This window comes from Phlebotomus papatasi, unplaced genomic scaffold (genome assembly GCF_024763615.1).
Source record: "Phlebotomus papatasi isolate M1 unplaced genomic scaffold, Ppap_2.1 HiC_scaffold_250, whole genome shotgun sequence".
NCBI classification, from domain to species: Eukaryota; Metazoa; Arthropoda; class Insecta; order Diptera; family Psychodidae; genus Phlebotomus; species Phlebotomus papatasi.
The window spans coordinates 2156-21708 of record NW_026604486.1 but is presented as its reverse complement, the minus strand read 5'-3'; the positions used below and the strand labels follow the sequence as shown (position 1 = coordinate 21708).

At 20.7% G+C, this 19553-nt stretch overlaps 7 protein-coding genes across 7 annotated transcripts; 3 read left to right on the top strand and 4 right to left on the bottom strand.

Moving 5' to 3' along the window:
* Nucleotides 1-99: 99 nt before the first annotated feature.
* On the bottom strand, nucleotides 100-1102 carry LOC129809035 (NADH-ubiquinone oxidoreductase chain 1-like; the record flags this gene model as incomplete). Its single annotated transcript, XM_055858892.1, is given in 1 exon segment — nucleotides 100-1102. A coding segment is annotated over 1 exon segment (942 nt), but the record flags the coding sequence as incomplete, so codon positions are not given.
* Nucleotides 1103-7868: 6766 nt separating this feature from the next.
* LOC129809026 (cytochrome c oxidase subunit 1-like) lies at nucleotides 7869-9421 on the top strand (the record flags this gene model as incomplete). The annotated part of the gene is given in 1 exon segment (XM_055858883.1): nucleotides 7869-9421. A coding segment is annotated over 1 exon segment (1539 nt), but the record flags the coding sequence as incomplete, so codon positions are not given.
* Nucleotides 9422-9424: 3 nt separating this feature from the next.
* LOC129809029 (cytochrome c oxidase subunit 2-like) lies at nucleotides 9425-10157 on the top strand. The gene is given in 1 exon segment (XM_055858885.1): nucleotides 9425-10157. A coding segment is annotated over 1 exon segment (711 nt). The 3' UTR covers nucleotides 10136-10157.
* A 43-nt stretch (nucleotides 10158-10200) lies between these two features.
* LOC129809028 (cytochrome c oxidase subunit 3-like) lies at nucleotides 10201-11925 on the top strand. The gene is given in 1 exon segment (XM_055858884.1): nucleotides 10201-11925. A coding segment is annotated over 1 exon segment (777 nt). The 5' UTR covers nucleotides 10201-11132; the 3' UTR covers nucleotides 11910-11925.
* Nucleotides 11926-12792: 867 nt separating this feature from the next.
* Nucleotides 12793-14705, bottom strand: LOC129809025 (NADH-ubiquinone oxidoreductase chain 5-like). Its single transcript, XM_055858882.1, is given in 2 exon segments — nucleotides 12793-14327; nucleotides 14695-14705. Coding segments are annotated over 2 exon segments (1125 nt in total). The 3' UTR covers nucleotides 12793-13213.
* A 59-nt stretch (nucleotides 14706-14764) lies between these two features.
* Nucleotides 14765-15666, bottom strand: LOC129809030 (NADH-ubiquinone oxidoreductase chain 4-like; the record flags this gene model as incomplete). Its single annotated transcript, XM_055858886.1, is given in 1 exon segment — nucleotides 14765-15666. A coding segment is annotated over 1 exon segment (858 nt), but the record flags the coding sequence as incomplete, so codon positions are not given.
* Nucleotides 15667-18104: 2438 nt separating this feature from the next.
* On the bottom strand, nucleotides 18105-19046 carry LOC129809031 (NADH-ubiquinone oxidoreductase chain 1-like; the record flags this gene model as incomplete). Its single annotated transcript, XM_055858888.1, is given in 1 exon segment — nucleotides 18105-19046. A coding segment is annotated over 1 exon segment (819 nt), but the record flags the coding sequence as incomplete, so codon positions are not given.
* Nucleotides 19047-19553: the final 507 nt, after the last annotated feature.

The following is a 19553-nucleotide window of genomic DNA, read 5'->3' as shown; positions in this document are numbered from 1 at the left end:
TTTTAACTGTTCTTTACTTCTCTTATTATATCTTAAATCCAATTATTTCAAAATTCTGAGATAACTTATTAAATAATTAGTTAATAAGCTTTAATAGCAATTGTTTTGAAAACATTAGATAGAAATTTAAATTTTCTATTAACTTTACTATATTTAATTATTATAATAAAATTAATTTTAAACCAATAAACAAACTAATAAAACATAAAGAAGCAGGCAAATATCTTTTTCAAACTAAATATATTAATTTATCATATCGATAACGAGGTAATGTCCCTCGCACTCAAATAAAGACATAAGCTAAAAAAGTTAACTTAAAATAAAAAATTAATGAAATAATATTAGCTCCTAAAAATATAATCACAAATAATATTCTTATAAATAAAATACTTGCATATTCCGCTAAAAAAATTAAAGCAAATCCTCCTCTTCTATATTCAACATTAAATCCTGATACTAATTCTGACTCTCCCTCTGCAAAATCAAAAGGAGTCCGATTAGTCTCTGCTAATAATCTTGTTAATATTATCAAACCTAAGGGCAATCTTAAAACTATAAATCAAATATTTTGTTGAAAATTTATAAAACCAAAAAAATTAAATCTATTAATTAAAAAAATAAATGATAAAATTAATAAAATTAAACTAACTTCATAAGAAATTGTTTGTGCTACAGCTCGTAATCCCCCTAATAAAGCATAATTAGAATTAGAAGATCAACCGGCTAATATTACAGTATATACCCCTAAACTTACACATCTAAAAAAAAAAATAATTCCTAAATTAAAAGAATATAACTTAATTCAATAAGGAATACACATTCAAACTAATAATGCTAAAAATAAAGAAAAAATAGGAGATAAATAATATATCAAATAATTAGAAACTATTGGATAAGTTTGTTCCTTTGTAAATAATTTAATAGCATCACTAAAAGGCTGTAAAATCCCAATAAACCCTAATTTATTAGGCCCCTTCCGAATTTGTACATACCCTAAAACCTTTCGCTCTAATAATGTTAAAAAAGCTACTCCTACTATCACACAAATAACTAATAAAATTCTCCCCACTATTGGAACTAATAAATCAAATAAATAAATTACTATTTATAATACTATATTATATAAATAAATTCTAAATTTATTGCATTTATCTGCCAAAATAGTTATTTAATTTAATATTATTCTTAATTTAAATATTATATATTATATATTTAATCCTTTCGTACTAAAATATATTTATTTTATTAAAGATAGAAACTGACCTGGCTTACGCCGGTCTAAACTCAAATCATGTAAAATATTAAAAGTCGAACAGACTTTATACTTTAAACACCTACACCTAAAATATATTTTAATTCAACATCGAGGTCGCAATCTATTTTATTGATAAGAACTCTCAAAAATCATTACGCTGTTATCCCTAAGGTAACTTAATTTTTTAATCATTAATAATGGATCAATTTATCAAATAAATTTGTCACTTAAAAAATAAAAATTCTATAAATTTTATTATTACCCCAATAAAATATAAATATAATTTATAATATAATCTAACTAATTCTTATTAATAATATTTATATAAAGATCTATAGGGTCTTCTCGTCTTTTAATTTTATTTTAACTTTTTAATTAAAAAATAAAATTTTATAATAATAACTATAAGACAGTAAATATTTTGTCCAATCATTCATACTAGCTTTCAATTAAAAAACTAATGATTATGCTACCTTTGCACAGTTAATATACTGCGGCCCTTTAATTTTTCAGTGGGCAGATTAGACTTTATATAAATTCCAAAAAGACATGTTTTTAATAAACAGGCAAATACTATATTTGCCGAGTTCCTTACAATTAAATTATTTTTATTATTACTCATATATATATATATAATTATATACTAATATTATCATTATTACTTTAATTTTAAAATTAAATTAAATATTTTAATTAAATAATTAAAATATAATAAATATTAATTTTTATTTATTAAATTATAACATATTATAAAATAAATTCTATTTCTAAGAATATATAAAGTCATTATTTATCTTATTTATAATAAATTTATTAAAGCTTATCCCTTAATAAATTACTTATATTTTATTATTAAATTAAAAATCTAATTTAATAAAAAATATAAAATAAATTAAATTTATTTATTAAAAAACTAGATATAATAAAAACCGAATAACTTTTAAATTCTAATTTAATATTAAAAATAATTTTAACACAATAAAAATATTATTAAATTAAATCTTTTTATTTCGAGAATAATAACATTTATATTAATTATTTAATAATCCCTGATACAAAAGGTACATTAAATAAAAATTTCTTTTACTATAAATAATTTTCAATTTATTTCATTTTTCTCCTTCAATACTATTCTCTATTATAAAAATTATTTTTTCAATAAACTATACTAAAAATTAAATTATTTTTTTTTATAAATATAAATAAAATTTTATTATTTCAATTTAAATCGATTTGCACGACTTTATTTTCAATGTAAATGAAAATTCTAACTTATAGAATTTAAATTGTCTATCTAGAATCACTTTCCAGTAATTCTACTTTGTTACGACTTATCTTACTTTAAAAATAAGAGCGACGGGCGATATGTGCATATTTTAGAGCTACAATCAATTTAATAATCTAAATAAATTTACTATCAAATCCACTTTCAATATAATCTTTCAATTAATAATCCATATAATTTTATTTTATTGTAATCCATTTCTACTTAAATATAAACTGCACCTTGATTTGACATATAAATTTATATCAATTAAAGAAAATTATTTTTCTTATAAAATATTCTAATGACAACGATATACAAATTAAATAAAATAAGTAAGATTCAACGTGGATTATCGATTATAGAACAGATTCCTCTGAATAGACTAAAATACCGCCAAATTATTTTAATTTCATAAATATATTTACTAATAATCTAGATATATACAACTATATTTTAATAATAGGGTATCTAATCCTAGTTTATAAAAAAAATTTAAAAAATCAATTATTATATTCATTAAAATTATATAATATTAAAATTTCACTTAATAATATCAATTAAATTTTAATTTCCAATATCTTAAATATTTAATTCTTTCTAAGATAATTTATTTATATATTTTGTATAACCGCGATTGCTGGCACAAAATATATCTATATTAAATTAAATTACTAATTCATAATTTCTTAAATCAATAATATTAATTACTGCGATTCAATAATTTTATTTTTTAAATAATATTTATTCACACAAAAATTTACATATAAAATATTCAATTAATAAATTTATATACTATAATAAAATATATTTATTTAAACATTTATTTATTACTATTAAATTTAAATTAAATTAAATATTTCATTTTAATAATTAATTTTTATTATATATTAAATAAATATATTAATAATTAAAAATAGTTGCTATCTCCCCCAATAAAAATATCCCCCTATATATTATTACCATAATATATTTATTTAAACATTTATTTATTACTATTAAATTTAAATTAAATTAAATATTTCATTTTAATAATTAATTTTTATTATATATTAAATAAATATATTAATAATTAAAAATAGTTGCTATCTCCCCAATAAAAATATCCCCCTATATATTATTATCATAATATATTTATTTAAACATTTATTTATTACTATTAAATTTAAATTAAATTAAATATTTCATTTTAATAATTAATTTTTATTATATATTAAATAAATATATTAATAATTAAAAATAGTTGCTATCTCCCCCAATAAAAATATCCCCCTATATATTATTACCATAATATATTTATTTAAACATTTATTTATTACTATTAAATTTAAATTAAATTAAATATTTCATTTTAATAATTAATTTTTATTATATATTAAATAAATATATTAATAATTAAAAATAGTTGCTATCTCCCCAATAAAAATATCCCCCTATATATTATTATCATAATATATTTATTTAAACATTTATTTATTACTATTAAATTTAAATTAAATTAAATATTTCATTTTAATAATTAATTTTTATTATATATTAAATAAATATATTAATAATTAAAAATAGTTGCTATCTCCCCAATAAAAATATCCCCCTATATATTATTACCATAATATATTTATTTAAACATTTATTTATTACTATTAAATTTAAATTAAATTAAATATTTCATTTTAATAATTAATTTTTATTATATATTAAATAAATATATTAATAATTAAAAATAGTTGCTATCTCCCCCAATAAAAATATCCCCCTATATATTATTACCATAATATATTTATTTAAACATTTATTTATTACTATTAAATTTAAATTAAATTAAATATTTCATTTTAATAATTAATTTTTATTATATATTAAATAAATATATTAATAATTAAAAATAGTTGCTATCTCCCCAATAAAAATATCCCCCTATATATTATTACCATAATATATTTATTTAAACATTTATTTATTACTATTAAATTTAAATTAAATTAAATATTTCATTTTAATAATTAATTTTTATTATATATTAAATAAATATATTAATAATTAAAAATAGTTGCTATCTCCCCCAATAAAAATATCCCCCTATATATTATTACCATAATATATTTATTTAAACATTTATTTATTACTATTAAATTTAAATTAAATTAAATATTTCATTTTAATAATTAATTTTTATTATATATTAAATAAATATATTAATAATTAAAAATAGTTGCTATCTCCCCCAATAAAAATATCCCCCTATATATTATTACCATAATATATTTATTTAAACATTTATTTATTACTATTAAATTTAAATTAAATTAAATATTTCATTTTAATAATTAATTTTTATTATATATTAAATAAATATATTAATAATTAAAAATAGTTGCTATCTCCCCAATAAAAATATCCCCCTATATATTATTACCATAATATATTTATTTAAACATTTATTTATTACTATTAAATTTAAATTAAATTAAATATTTCATTTTAATAATTAATTTTTATTATATATTAAATAAATATATTAATAATTAAAAATAGTTGCTATCTCCCCCAATAAAAATATCCCCCTATATATTATTATCATAATATATTTATTTAAACATTTATTTATTACTATTAAATTTAAATTAAATTAAATATTTCATTTTAATAATTAATTTTTATTATATATTATTAATCTTTTTTATATATTATTTTATTTTAAATATAAATTATACATATATATATATTAATATATTCTATTTATATTAAATATAAATATTTTATTATTTATATAATTTTTTTTTTTTAAAATTAATTTAAAAAAAAAAAATTATATAAATAATAAAATATTTATATTTAATATAGATAGAATATATTAATATATATATATGTATAATTTATATTTAAAATAAAATAATATATAAAAAAGATTAATAATATATAATAAAAATTAATTATTAAAATGAAATATTTAATAATTAATTTTTATTATATATTATTAATCTTTTTTATATATTATTTTATTTTAAATATAAATTATACATATATATATATTAATATATTCTATCTATATTAAATATAAATATTTTATTATTTATATTTAATATAGATAGAATATATTAATATATATATATGTATAATTTATATTTAAAATAAAATAATATATAAAAAAGATTAATAATATATAATAAAAATTAATTATTAAATATTTCATTTTAATAATTAATTTTTATTATATATTATTAATCTTTTTTATATATTATTTTATTTTAAATATAAATTATACATATATATATATTAATATATTCTATCTATATTAAATATAAATATTTTATTATTTATATAATTTTTTTTTTTTAAATTAATTTTTACAGATAATTGGTATTTATGTAAAAATATAATATTTATATATATATAATAGATATATTTTTTTTTTAATATTATATCTATATATATTAAAAAAAAAAAATATATCTATTATATATATATAAATATTATATTTTTACATAAATACCAATTATCTGTAAAAATTAATTTAAAAAAAAAAAAATTATATAAATAATAAAATATTTATATTTAATATAGATAGAATATATTAATATATATATATGTATAATTTATATTTAAAATAAAATAATATATAAAAAAGATTAATAATATATAATAAAAATTAATTATTAAAATGAAATATTTAATTTAATTTAAATATAAATATTTTATTATTTATATAATTTTTTTTTTTTTAAATTAATTTTTACAGATAATTGGTATTTATGTAAAAATATAATATTTATATATATATAATAGATATATTTTTTTTTAATATATATAGATATAATATTAATATATAAATTATATATATATATATATTATTTATTTATATATAAATTATTTATATTATAATATAAAGACCGTTTTATATAAAAATTATAATAAATATACAACAATAAGTTGCCTGATAAAAGGATTATTTTGATAGAATAAATTATATGATTAATTCATACTTATTATTACATTTAATAGAATTAAACTATTTCTAAAAATATCAAAAATTTTTGTGCTTCTTACACTAAAATGTATCTTAAAAGATAAGCTAAATAAGCTACTGGGTTCATACCCCATTTATAAAGGTTAAATCCTTTTCTTTTAAATTTTATTTAATCCTTCAAAGCTTCTATTTTCATTTACTTTAATTATAGGAATTATTATTACAATCTCATCTAATTCCTGGCTTGGAGCCTGAATAGGCCTAGAAATTAATCTTTTATCTTTTATCCCCCTAATAATCGATAATTCTAATTCCTATGCTAATGAAGCCTCATTAAAATATTTCCTAACCCAAGCTATAGCATCTTCACTTTTATTATTTTCAATTATTTTCTTTTTAAATTATAACTTACTTAATTTTAATACTTGAAACTTTAATTTTTGAACAAATTTATCTTTAATTAATTTAATATTATTAATTAAAATAGGAAGAGCTCCTTTTCATTTCTGATTTCCTTCTGTAATAAATTGTTTATCTTGATTTAATTCTTGAATATTAATAACTCTTCAAAAAATTGCACCTTTTATACTAATTTTTTATTCTTTTAATTTTTATATTAATACTATCAGATTATTATTATCCTTAATTTTTGGGGCAATTGGTGGATTAAATCAAACTTCTATTCGTAAAATTATAGCTTATTCATCTATTAATCATATAAGCTGAATAATTTGCAGAATATTCTTTTCTATATCCTTATGAATAAATTATTTTCTTTTTTATTATTTTTTAACTTCAGCAATTGTTTTAATTTTTAATTTACTTAATATTTTTTATATTAATCAAATTTTTTTATATTTTAATAACAATTTAACTATTAAACTTTCAATTTTTATTTTATTTTTATCACTAGGAGGCCTTCCTCCGTTTTTAGGATTTTTTCCTAAATGAATAGTAATTCAATATTTAATATTTAATAATTTTTTCTTTATTTTATTAATAATAGTTATTTTTACTCTTATTACATTATATTTTTACTTACAAACTACTTATTCTGCCTTTCTAATAGATTCCTGAAATTTAAAATGAAATATTAAAAAAAATAAAATTTATAATACATATAAATTTATCTTTTTCTTTTTATCTTTTATTTCAATTTTCGGATTAATTTTTATTCTTCTATTTTTTAATTAAGATTTTAAGTTAAATAAACTAATAACCTTCAAAGTTATCAATAAAATCAAATTTTTAAGTCTTAGTAATTATACACCTTTAAATTTGCAATTTAATATCATTTTTTTGAATATAAGACCTATTGATTAAAGAATATTTTATATTCATATATAGATTTACAATCTATTACCTAAACTTCAGCCATTTAATCGCGACAATGATTATTTTCTACAAACCATAAAGATATTGGAACCTTATATTTTATTTTTGGAGCCTGAGCAGGGATAGTAGGTACATCCTTAAGAATCTTAATTCGAGCAGAACTCGGCCATCCTGGAGCTTTAATTGGCGATGATCAAATTTATAATGTAATTGTAACAGCTCATGCATTTGTAATAATTTTTTTTATAGTTATGCCTATTATAATTGGGGGATTTGGTAACTGACTTGTCCCTCTAATATTAGGTGCCCCTGACATAGCTTTTCCTCGAATAAATAATATAAGTTTTTGACTATTACCCCCTTCATTAACTCTATTATTAACAAGAAGAATAGTTGAAACTGGGGCAGGAACAGGATGAACTGTTTATCCCCCTCTTTCAAGAAATATTGCTCATGGGGGAGCCTCTGTTGATTTAGCAATTTTCTCTTTACATTTAGCTGGTATTTCATCAATTTTAGGAGCAGTAAATTTTATTACAACTATTATTAATATACGAGCCACAGGGATTACTCTAGATCGAATGCCATTATTTGCTTGATCTGTAGTAATTACAGCTGTTCTCCTTCTTCTCTCTCTTCCCGTTCTTGCGGGGGCTATTACTATACTTCTAACTGATCGAAATCTCAATACTTCATTCTTTGATCCTGCAGGAGGAGGAGATCCAATTTTATATCAACATTTATTTTGATTTTTTGGACATCCAGAAGTTTATATTTTAATTCTACCAGGATTTGGAATAATTTCTCATATTATTAGAAATGAAAGTGGAAAAAAGGAAACCTTTGGTACTTTAGGAATAATTTATGCAATACTAGCTATTGGATTATTAGGATTCATTGTTTGAGCCCATCATATATTTACTGTTGGAATAGATGTTGATACACGAGCATATTTCACCTCTGCTACTATAATTATTGCAGTTCCTACTGGAATCAAAATTTTTAGTTGATTAGCAACTATTCATGGATATCAATTAACCTATTCTCCATCATTATTATGAACTCTTGGGTTTATTTTTTTATTTACAGTAGGAGGACTAACAGGAGTTATTCTTGCTAATTCCTCTGTAGACATTATTCTTCATGATACTTATTATGTTGTAGCCCATTTTCACTATGTTTTATCTATAGGAGCTGTATTTGCAATTATAGGAGGATTTGTCCATTGATACCCTTTATTTTCTGGATTAACATTAAACTCATACCTTCTAAAAATTCAATTCTCTATTATATTTTTAGGAGTTAATTTAACTTTCTTCCCTCAACATTTTTTAGGTCTAGCTGGAATACCTCGTCGATACTCTGATTATCCAGATGCTTATACTGCATGAAATGTGGTATCTACTATTGGATCTTCAATTTCTCTTGTAGGAATTTTATTTTTTATTTATATTATTTGAAATAGTATAACATCTTATAACCAAATTATTTTCCCTATTCAATTAAACTCTTCTATTGAATGATATCAAAATATTCCTCCAGCTGAACATTCTTATGCTGAACTTCCTCTTTTATATAACTTCTAATATGGCAGACTAGTGCAATGAATTTAAGCTTCATATATAAAGATTATTCTTTTATTAGAATAATGGCAACATGATCAAATCTTAACTTACAAGATAGTGCTTCTCCTCTAATAGAACAATTAATCTTTTTTCATGATCATACATTATTAATCTTAATTATAATTACTGTTCTAATTAGTTATTTAATATTTATATTATTTTTTAATCATTATACTAATCGATTTTTACTCTCAGGACAAATAATTGAAATTATCTGAACAATTATACCAGCTATTGTACTTTTATTTATTGCCTTTCCTTCTTTACGACTTTTATACTTACTTGATGAAATTAATAATCCCTCAATTACATTAAAATCTATTGGACATCAATGATACTGAAGCTACGAATATTCAGATTTTACAAACTTAGAATTTGATTCTTATATAATTCCAATAAATGAAATATCTTCTAATAATTTTCGTCTATTAGATGTTGATAATCGAATTGTTTTACCATTAAAATCTCAAATTCGAATTATTATTTCAGCAACTGATGTTCTTCATTCATGAACAATCCCAGCTCTAGGAGTAAAGGTTGATGCCTCACCAGGACGATTAAATCAAACTAACTTTTATATATATCGCCCTGGTCTTTATTATGGCCAATGTTCAGAAATTTGTGGAGCTAACCATAGATTTATACCTATTGTAATTGAATCAACAACATCAAAAAATTTTATTCAATGAATTAAAAATAATATTTAAAAATCATTAGATAACTTAAAGCAAGTAATGGTCTCTTAAACCACAATATAGTAAATTAGCAATTACTTCTAATGATTTTTTTAAAAAATTAGTTAAACCCATAACATTAGCTTGTCAAACTAAAATTATCTATAAAGATATTTTTTAATTCCACAAATAGCACCTCTTATATGACTAAGATTATTCTTATTTTTTCTTGTAATTTATCTATTTTTTAATATTATTAACTATTTTTCATTTCTTCCTTCAAGAAAAAAATCAGAATCTTTATCTAAACTAAATAAGTCTTCTATAAATTGAAAATGATAAGAAATTTATTTTCTGTTTTTGATCCATCTACAACTATTATAAATTTCTCATTAAACTGAATTAGTACGATTTTAGGAGTTTTATTTATTCCTATTACTTTTTGATTTATTCCTTCTCGATTTCATATTTTATGAAATAAAATCACTTTAACTCTAAATAATGAATTTAATACCTTATTAGGAGAAAATAAACATCAAGGAAGAACATTCTTATTTATCTCATTATTCTCTATTATTTTATTCAATAATTTCTTAGGATTATTCCCTTACATTTTTACATCTACAAGTCACTTAACTTTAACTTTAACATTAGCCCTTCCTCTCTGATTAAGTTTTATATTATTTGGATGAATTAATCACATACAACATATATTTGCTCATCTTGTCCCTCAAGGAACTCCTTCAGTTCTTATGCCGTTTATAGTAGTTATTGAATCAATCAGAAATATTATTCGCCCAGGTACATTAGCAGTTCGATTAATAGCAAATATAATTGCAGGACATTTATTGATAACTTTATTAGGAAACACAGGCCCTTCTATATCCTATTATTTAATTTCACTATTACTAATTACACAAATTGCTCTTCTAGTCCTTGAATCCGCTGTAGCAATAATTCAATCTTATGTTTTCGCAGTTTTAAGTACATTATACTCTAGAGAAGTGATTTAATGTCAACACACTCAAATCATCCCTACCATCTTGTAGATTATAGCCCTTGACCTTTAACAGGGGCTATTGGAGCAATAACGTTAGTTTCAGGATTAGTTATATGATTCCATCAATATAATATAACATTACTATTCCTAGGAATTATTATTACTTTAATAACTATATATCAATGATGACGAGATATCTCCCGTGAAGGAACATTTCAAGGTCTTCATTCTATACCTGTTACTTTTGGATTACGTTGAGGAATAATTTTATTTATTATTTCTGAAGTATTTTTTTTCATTTCATTTTTTTGAGCATTTTTTCATAGAAGATTATCCCCTAATATTGAATTAGGAGCAGAATGGCCTCCAACAGGAATTTATCCTTTTAACCCATTCCAAATTCCACTATTAAATACAGCTATTCTCTTAGCTTCAGGGGTTACTGTTACATGAGCTCATCATAGCTTAATTGAAAAAAATCATTCCCAAGCTTCTCAAGGTCTTTTTTTTACTATTATTTTAGGAATTTACTTTACAATTCTTCAAGCCTATGAATATATTGAGGCATCATTTACTATCGCCGATAATGTTTATGGATCAACCTTTTTTGTAGCTACAGGGTTTCACGGACTCCATGTCTTAATTGGAACCACTTTTTTAATTATTTGTTTAATTCGACATCTACAAAATCACTACTCCTCGTCTCATCATTTTGGATTTGAAGCTGCAGCCTGATATTGACATTTTGTTGATATTGTTTGATTATTTTTATATGTATCTATTTATTGATGAGGTAATTAATTTATTTATATAATATAATAAGTATAATTGACTTCCAATCAAATAGTCTAAATAAATTTAGTATAAATAATTTTCTCTTTATTAATAATTACTTCTATTGTCTTTTTAATTAGTTTTGTTGTAATAGGCTTAGCCTCTATTCTTTCTAAAAAAACAATTATTGATCGAGAAAAGAATTCTCCATTTGAATGTGGATTTGACCCAAAAGTTAACTCTCGACTTCCCTTTTCTCTTCAATTTTACTTAATTGGAATTATTTTTTTAATTTTTGATATTGAAATTGCCTTGCTTCTCCCTATAATTTTATCTTTTAAAATTTCTAACATTTCTATTTGAATATGAACAAGAATTATTTTCTTATTAATTTTAATTATTGGCTTATTTCATGAATGATATCAAGGAGCCTTAAATTGAACTGTTTAATTAGGGGTATAGTTAATTATAACATTTAATTTGCATTTAAAAAGTATTGAATCCAATTGCCCTTAATATAAGAAGCAATTATGCAGTTAGTTTCGACCTAAAAGATTGATTTATTTAAATCCTTATATAACCCAATCCAATTAATAAATAACAATTATTAATTATTAATTGAAACCAAAAAGAGGTATATCACTGTTAATGATATCATTGAATAAGATTCCAATTAAAAGAAAAGAAATGGTGTTCAAGAAAAAGCTGCTAACTTTTTACTTTAATGGTTAAACTCCATTTATTTCTTTATTTATATAGTTTAAAATAAAACATTATATTTTCATTATAAAAATAAACATTTGTTTTATAAATTACTAAATTTAATTATTAAAATATTCAAAGATTTATAAATCACCTTAATAGCTTCAATATTATGCTCTTATTTAAGCTATCTGAATAATATACTAATTAATAATTAATAAAATAAAAAATAATACTAAAAATCAAATAAATATTAATAATAAATAAATTTTTAAATAATTATTTTGTATTTTTTCAATTATAGAGGAATTTATAACTGCTAATTTATATAGATTTTGGCCACCAAAATATTCTCTCCATCCTTGATCTAAATTTTTGATTAAGTAATACCCTAATTTTAATGGATAAAAAATTATACCTAATGTTGATAATGTTGGTATAAACCATATAGACCCTAAAAACCATCTTATTTTGAAGTAAATAAAAGCCTTATTAAAAAAAAATAAACTAACATTAGAAATTAAATATCCTAAAAGACCTCCTAAAATACAAATCTCTAATGTTAATATTTTCAAAGAAGATGGAAGACAAATCATATAAGGGGTGGGAAATATTACTCATATTAATATGCTTCCCCCAATAACAGCTATTACCAATAATCCTGTTATTCTTTTTAATATAACCCAGCTTCTATCATTTATTGGATGATAAGAAAAAATATTTATTATTCCAGTTAATGCATAAAACACTAAACGAAATGAATATATAACAGTTAATCCTGTAGATACCACAAATAATATAAAAACTCTTAAATTAAATACATTACTATAAACAATTTCTAAAATTAAATCCTTAGAATAAAATCCTGCTAAAAAAGGTATTCCACATAAAGCTAAATTAGCTACTCTTATACATATCACAGTTATAGGCATTAAACCTCTTAAACACCCTATAAATCGAATATCTTGATTATTAATTATATTATGAATAATTGCTCCTGCACATATAAATAGTAAAGCCTTAAATAAGGCATGTGTTAATAAATGAAAAAAAGCTAATTTTATATAACCAAATGATAAAATTCTTATTATTAACCCTAATTGTCTTAAAGTTGATAATGCAATAATTTTTTTTAAATCAAATTCATAATTTGCCCCTAACCCCGCTATAAATATTGTTAAACCAGAGATTAATAACAAAATTTTTCTTACAGATAAACTTAATAATAAATTTCTAAAACGAATTAATAAATATACCCCAGCAGTTACTAAAGTTGATGAATGAACTAAAGCTGATACCGGAGTCGGGGCTGCTATAGCCGCAGGTAACCAGGAAGAAAAAGGAATTTGAGCTCTTTTTGTTATTGCTGCTAATATAATTAAACCCCCAATAATAAATATTTCTATATCTTTATTTATTATATCTAAATAATAAATATAATTTCATCTTCCATAATTTAATATTCAAGCAATTGCTAATAAAAAAGCTACGTCACCTAAACGATTCGATAACGCAGTTAATATACCTGCATTATACGATTTTACATTTTGAAAATAAATAACTAAACAATATGAAACTAACCCAAGCCCATCTCACCCTAGTAAAATAGAAACTAAATTAGGTCTAATAATTAATAATATTATTGAACAAACAAATATTAATACTAAAATAATAAATCGATTAATATTTTTATCCTCTCCTATATAATCCTTTCTATAAAAAATTACTAATCTAGAGATTAACAAAACAAAAGATATAAATATTAATCTTATTCAATCTAAAATTAATGTTATAACAATATTTAATCTTCCCAAATTAATAATTTCTCATTCAATAAAATAAGAATAATCATAATTCAATAATATTAAAGAATAGTAAAATAATGTTAATCTTACTGTAAATAATAATAAAAAACTAATTGAACAAATTGAAATAAATTTTATGATTTAAAATACATCTGTATATCTCTGATACCACAAATCAGAATTTTTTTTAAACTATTTAAATATATTAAAAAAAAATAATCTACTTTAAAAATTAATAAATTTAAAGGTAATCAATGTAAAAATAATAACAAATATTCACGAACTACTCTAACAGATATTCCATAATAAATTATAAATTTACCATGCTGACTATATGCATATAAATATAAAGTATATGCAGCCCCTAAAAAAGAAATAAAAAATAATCTTAATATTCTTACTCAAGATCATATAACAATTCTGTTTAATAATCTAATTTCTCTTAATAAATTTAATGATGGCGGAGCTGCTATATTTATTGATCTTATTAAAAATCATCATAAAGTAAGTCTTGGTATTAAAGTCAATAACCCTCGATTAATTAATAATCTTCGTCTACCGGATCGTTCATAAACAATATTTGCTAAACAAAATATCCCTGAAGAACATAAACCATGAGCAATTATTAACCCATAAGCCCCAGCATATCCTCAATACGTTATTGTCAAAATTCCCCCGATTACAATCCCCATATGAACAACAGAAGAATACGCAATTAAAGATTTTATATCAGTCTGACATAAACATAAAAAACATACCAATCTACCCCCGACTAATCTAATTCTTATTAATAAAAAATTTAATTGTACGCTTAAATATTGAATAATCATAAATATTCGAATTAATCCATAACCCCCTAATTTTAATAATACCCCAGCTAAAATTATAGATCCTGCAATTGGAGCTTCAACATGAGCTTTTGGTAATCATAAATGTACTAAAAATATAGGTATTTTAACTAAAAAAGCTAAAATTAATCTTAAATAAATATAAACATTAAATATATCTCTAATATTATAAAAAAAATAATCTAATGAATTAAAATTTATATATAAGTAAAAAATACTCAATAATAAAGGTAAAGAAGCCAATAATGTATAAAATAATAAATAAATCCCAGCCTGCAGTCGCTCTGGCTGATACCCTCACCCTAAAACTAAAAATAAAGTTGGAATTAAAGACCCTTCAAAAAATAAATAAAATATAAAAATATTTATTGTTGAAAAAGTTAATAATAATAATAATAATAAAATTATTAATATAAATATAAATAATTTTTCTTGTTTATTTAATAAATAAACTTTTTCTCTTGCTATTATTATTAACCCTGTAATTCAAATTCTTAATAAAATTAATCCGTAAGATAAAAAATCCACTCCAAAATAATAACTTAACTTTATTCAATGAAATCTTTTTATTCTATCTAATATAAATAAAAAAAATCTAAAAAATAATAAATATTGTACCAGTCAATATAATTTTTTATTTAAACATAAAGGTATTAAAAATAATATAAATAATAATAATTTTAACATTATAAAATATTAATTGATTGAAAATAATCATTTCCATGTGAACGAACTAATAAAACTAATATAGATAAACCTAAAACTCCCTCACAAACACAAAAAGTTAAAAAAACTATACTGAAATAGCCCTCATAATCTAAAACTCTTAAATATATTAATAAATAAATAAATAATCTTAAAACAATAAATTCTAAACTTAATAATATTGACAATAAATGTTTTTGATTAGAAACAAAAACTATTATCCCACAAATAAATAAGATTCAAGGTAATAATCAATAATATATATTCATTAGTTTTAATAGTTTAAAAAAAACATTGGTCTTGTAAATCAAAATTAAAATAATTTTTTTAAAACTTCAGAAAAAAGAAACCTCTTTTCATTAATCTCCAAAATTAATATTTTACATAAACTATTTTCTGATATATTAAGTTTATCATTTTCTTTAATAAGTATCCTAACAACAATTATTTTTATATTTATAAATCATCCATTAGCTATAGGATTGATATTACTTATTCAAACTACTTTAATTGCCTGCATTATTGGATTAATAATAAAAACATTCTGATTTTCTTATATTCTATTTTTAACATTTCTAGGAGGAATATTAATTCTATTTATTTATGTTACTTCCTTAGCTTCAAATGAAATATTCTCTTTTTCCTCTAAAATTTTAATTATTATTAGATCCATTTTAAGAATAATAATAATTATAATAATAATTATAGATAAATCAATCATTATATTTTTTATTAATAATACAGAAATAAGTGAATTTTTTAACTTAAAATTTTTATTTAAAGAAAATTATTTAAATTTAAATAAATTATATAATTTTCCCATAAATCTGATTATATTAATAATAGTTTTATATTTATTATTAACTCTTATTATTATTGTAAAAATTACAAATTTTAATTCAGGACCTTTACGTGCTAATATTTAAACAAATGAATAAACCACTACGATCCCACCATCCCTTATTTAAAATTATAAACAATGCGCTAGTAGACTTACCTGCTCCTATTAATATTTCTGCCTGATGAAACTTTGGCTCATTACTTGGATTATGTTTAATTATTCAAATTTTAACTGGACTATTCCTAGCTATACATTATACAGCAAATATTGAAATAGCCTTTAACAGAGTTAATCACATCTGTCGAGATGTTAATTATGGTTGATTATTACGAACCTTACATGCAAACGGTGCTTCATTTTTTTTTATTTGTATCTATGCTCACATTGGACGAGGGCTGTATTATAACTCTTATTTATATATCCCTACTTGATCAATTGGAATATTAATTTTATTTGTCGTAATAGGAACTGCTTTTATAGGATATGTTTTACCTTGAGGACAAATATCTTTCTGAGGAGCAACAGTTATTACAAATCTTTTATCCGCCATCCCTTATCTAGGAACAATATTAGTTCAATGAATCTGAGGAGGATTTGCTGTAGATAATGCAACTTTAACACGATTTTTTACATTCCACTTTTTATTCCCATTTATTATTGCTGCTATAACTATAATTCATTTATTATTCCTCCATCAAACAGGTTCTAATAACCCCTTAGGATTAAATAGAGATTCAGATAAAATCCCCTTTCATCCTTATTTCTCTTTTAAGGATTTAATTGGATTTATTGTTATAATTATAATATTAAGAATTCTAACAATCACAGCCCCTTATTTTCTTGGAGATCCAGATAATTTTATTCCAGCAAATCCTCTTGTAACCCCTCCTCATATTCAACCAGAATGATACTTCCTATTTGCTTATGCAATTTTACGTTCAATTCCTAATAAATTAGGAGGAGTAATTGCCCTTGTTATATCAATTGCTATCCTTTTCCTTATACCTTTACTCCATACAAATCAATCACAAGGACTTCAATTTTACCCATTAAATCAAATCCTATTCTGATATATAGTAATTACTATTATTCTATTAACATGAATCGGAGCTCGTCCTGTTGAAACTCCTTATATTTTAACAGGACAAATTTTAACTGTTCTTTACTTCTCTTATTATATCTTAAATCCAATTATTTCAAAATTCTGAGATAACTTATTAAATAATTAGTTAATAAGCTTTAATAGCAATTGTTTTGAAAACATTAGATAGAAATTTAAATTTTCTATTAACTTTACTATATTTAATTATTATAATAAAATTAATTTTAAACCAATAAACAAACTAATAAAACATAAAGAAGCAGGCAAATATCTTTTTCAAACTAAATATATTAATTTATCATATCGATAACGAGGTAATGTCCCTCGCACTCAAATAAAGACATAAGCTAAAAAAGTTAACTTAAAATAAAAAATTAATGAAATAATATTAGCTCCTAAAAATATAATCACAAATAATATTCTTATAAATAAAATACTTGCATATTCCGCTAAAAAAATTAAAGCAAATCCTCCTCTTCTATATTCAACATTAAATCCTGATACTAATTCTGACTCTCCCTCTGCAAAATCAAAAGGAGTCCGATTAGTCTCTGCTAATAATCTTGTTAATATTATCAAACCTAAGGGCAATCTTAAAACTATAAATCAAATATTTTGTTGAAAATTTATAAAACCAAAAAAATTAAATCTATTAATTAAAAAAATAAATGATAAAATTAATAAAATTAAACTAACTTCATAAGAAATTGTTTGTGCTACAGCTCGTAATCCCCCTAATAAAGCATAATTAGAATTAGAAGATCAACCGGCTAATATTACAGTATATACCCCTAAACTTACACATCTAAAAAAAAAAATAATTCCTAAATTAAAAGAATATAACTTAATTCAATAAGGAATACACATTCAAACTAATAATGCTAAAAATAAAGAAAAAATAGGAGATAAATAATATATCAAATAATTAGAAACTATTGGATAAGTTTGTTCCTTTGTAAATAATTTAATAGCATCACTAAAAGGCTGTAAAATCCCAATAAACCCTAATTTATTAGGCCCCTTCCGAATTTGTACATACCCTAAAACCTTTCGCTCTAATAATGTTAAAAAAGCTACTCCTACTATCACACAAATAACTAATAAAATTCTCCCCACTATTGGAACTAATAAATCAAATAAATAAATTACTATTTATAATACTATATTATATAAATAAATTCTAAATTTATTGCATTTATCTGCCAAAATAGTTATTTAATTTAATATTATTCTTAATTTAAATATTATATATTATATATTTAATCCTTTCGTACTAAAATATATTTATTTTATTAAAGATAGAAACTGACCTGGCTTACGCCGGTCTAAACTCAAATCATGTAAAATATTAAAAGTCGAACAGACTTTATACTTTAAACACCTACACCTAAAATATATTTTAATTCAACATCGAGGTCGCAATCTATTTTATTGATAAGAACTCTCAAAAATCATTACGCTGTTATCCCTAAGGTAACTTAATTTTTTAATCATTAATAATGGATCAATTTATCAAATAAATTTGTCACTTAAAAAATAAAAATTCTATAAATTTTATTATTACCCCAATAAAATATAAATATAATTTATAATATAATCTAACTAATTCTTATTAATAATATTTATATAAAGATCTATAGGGTCTTCTCGTCTTTT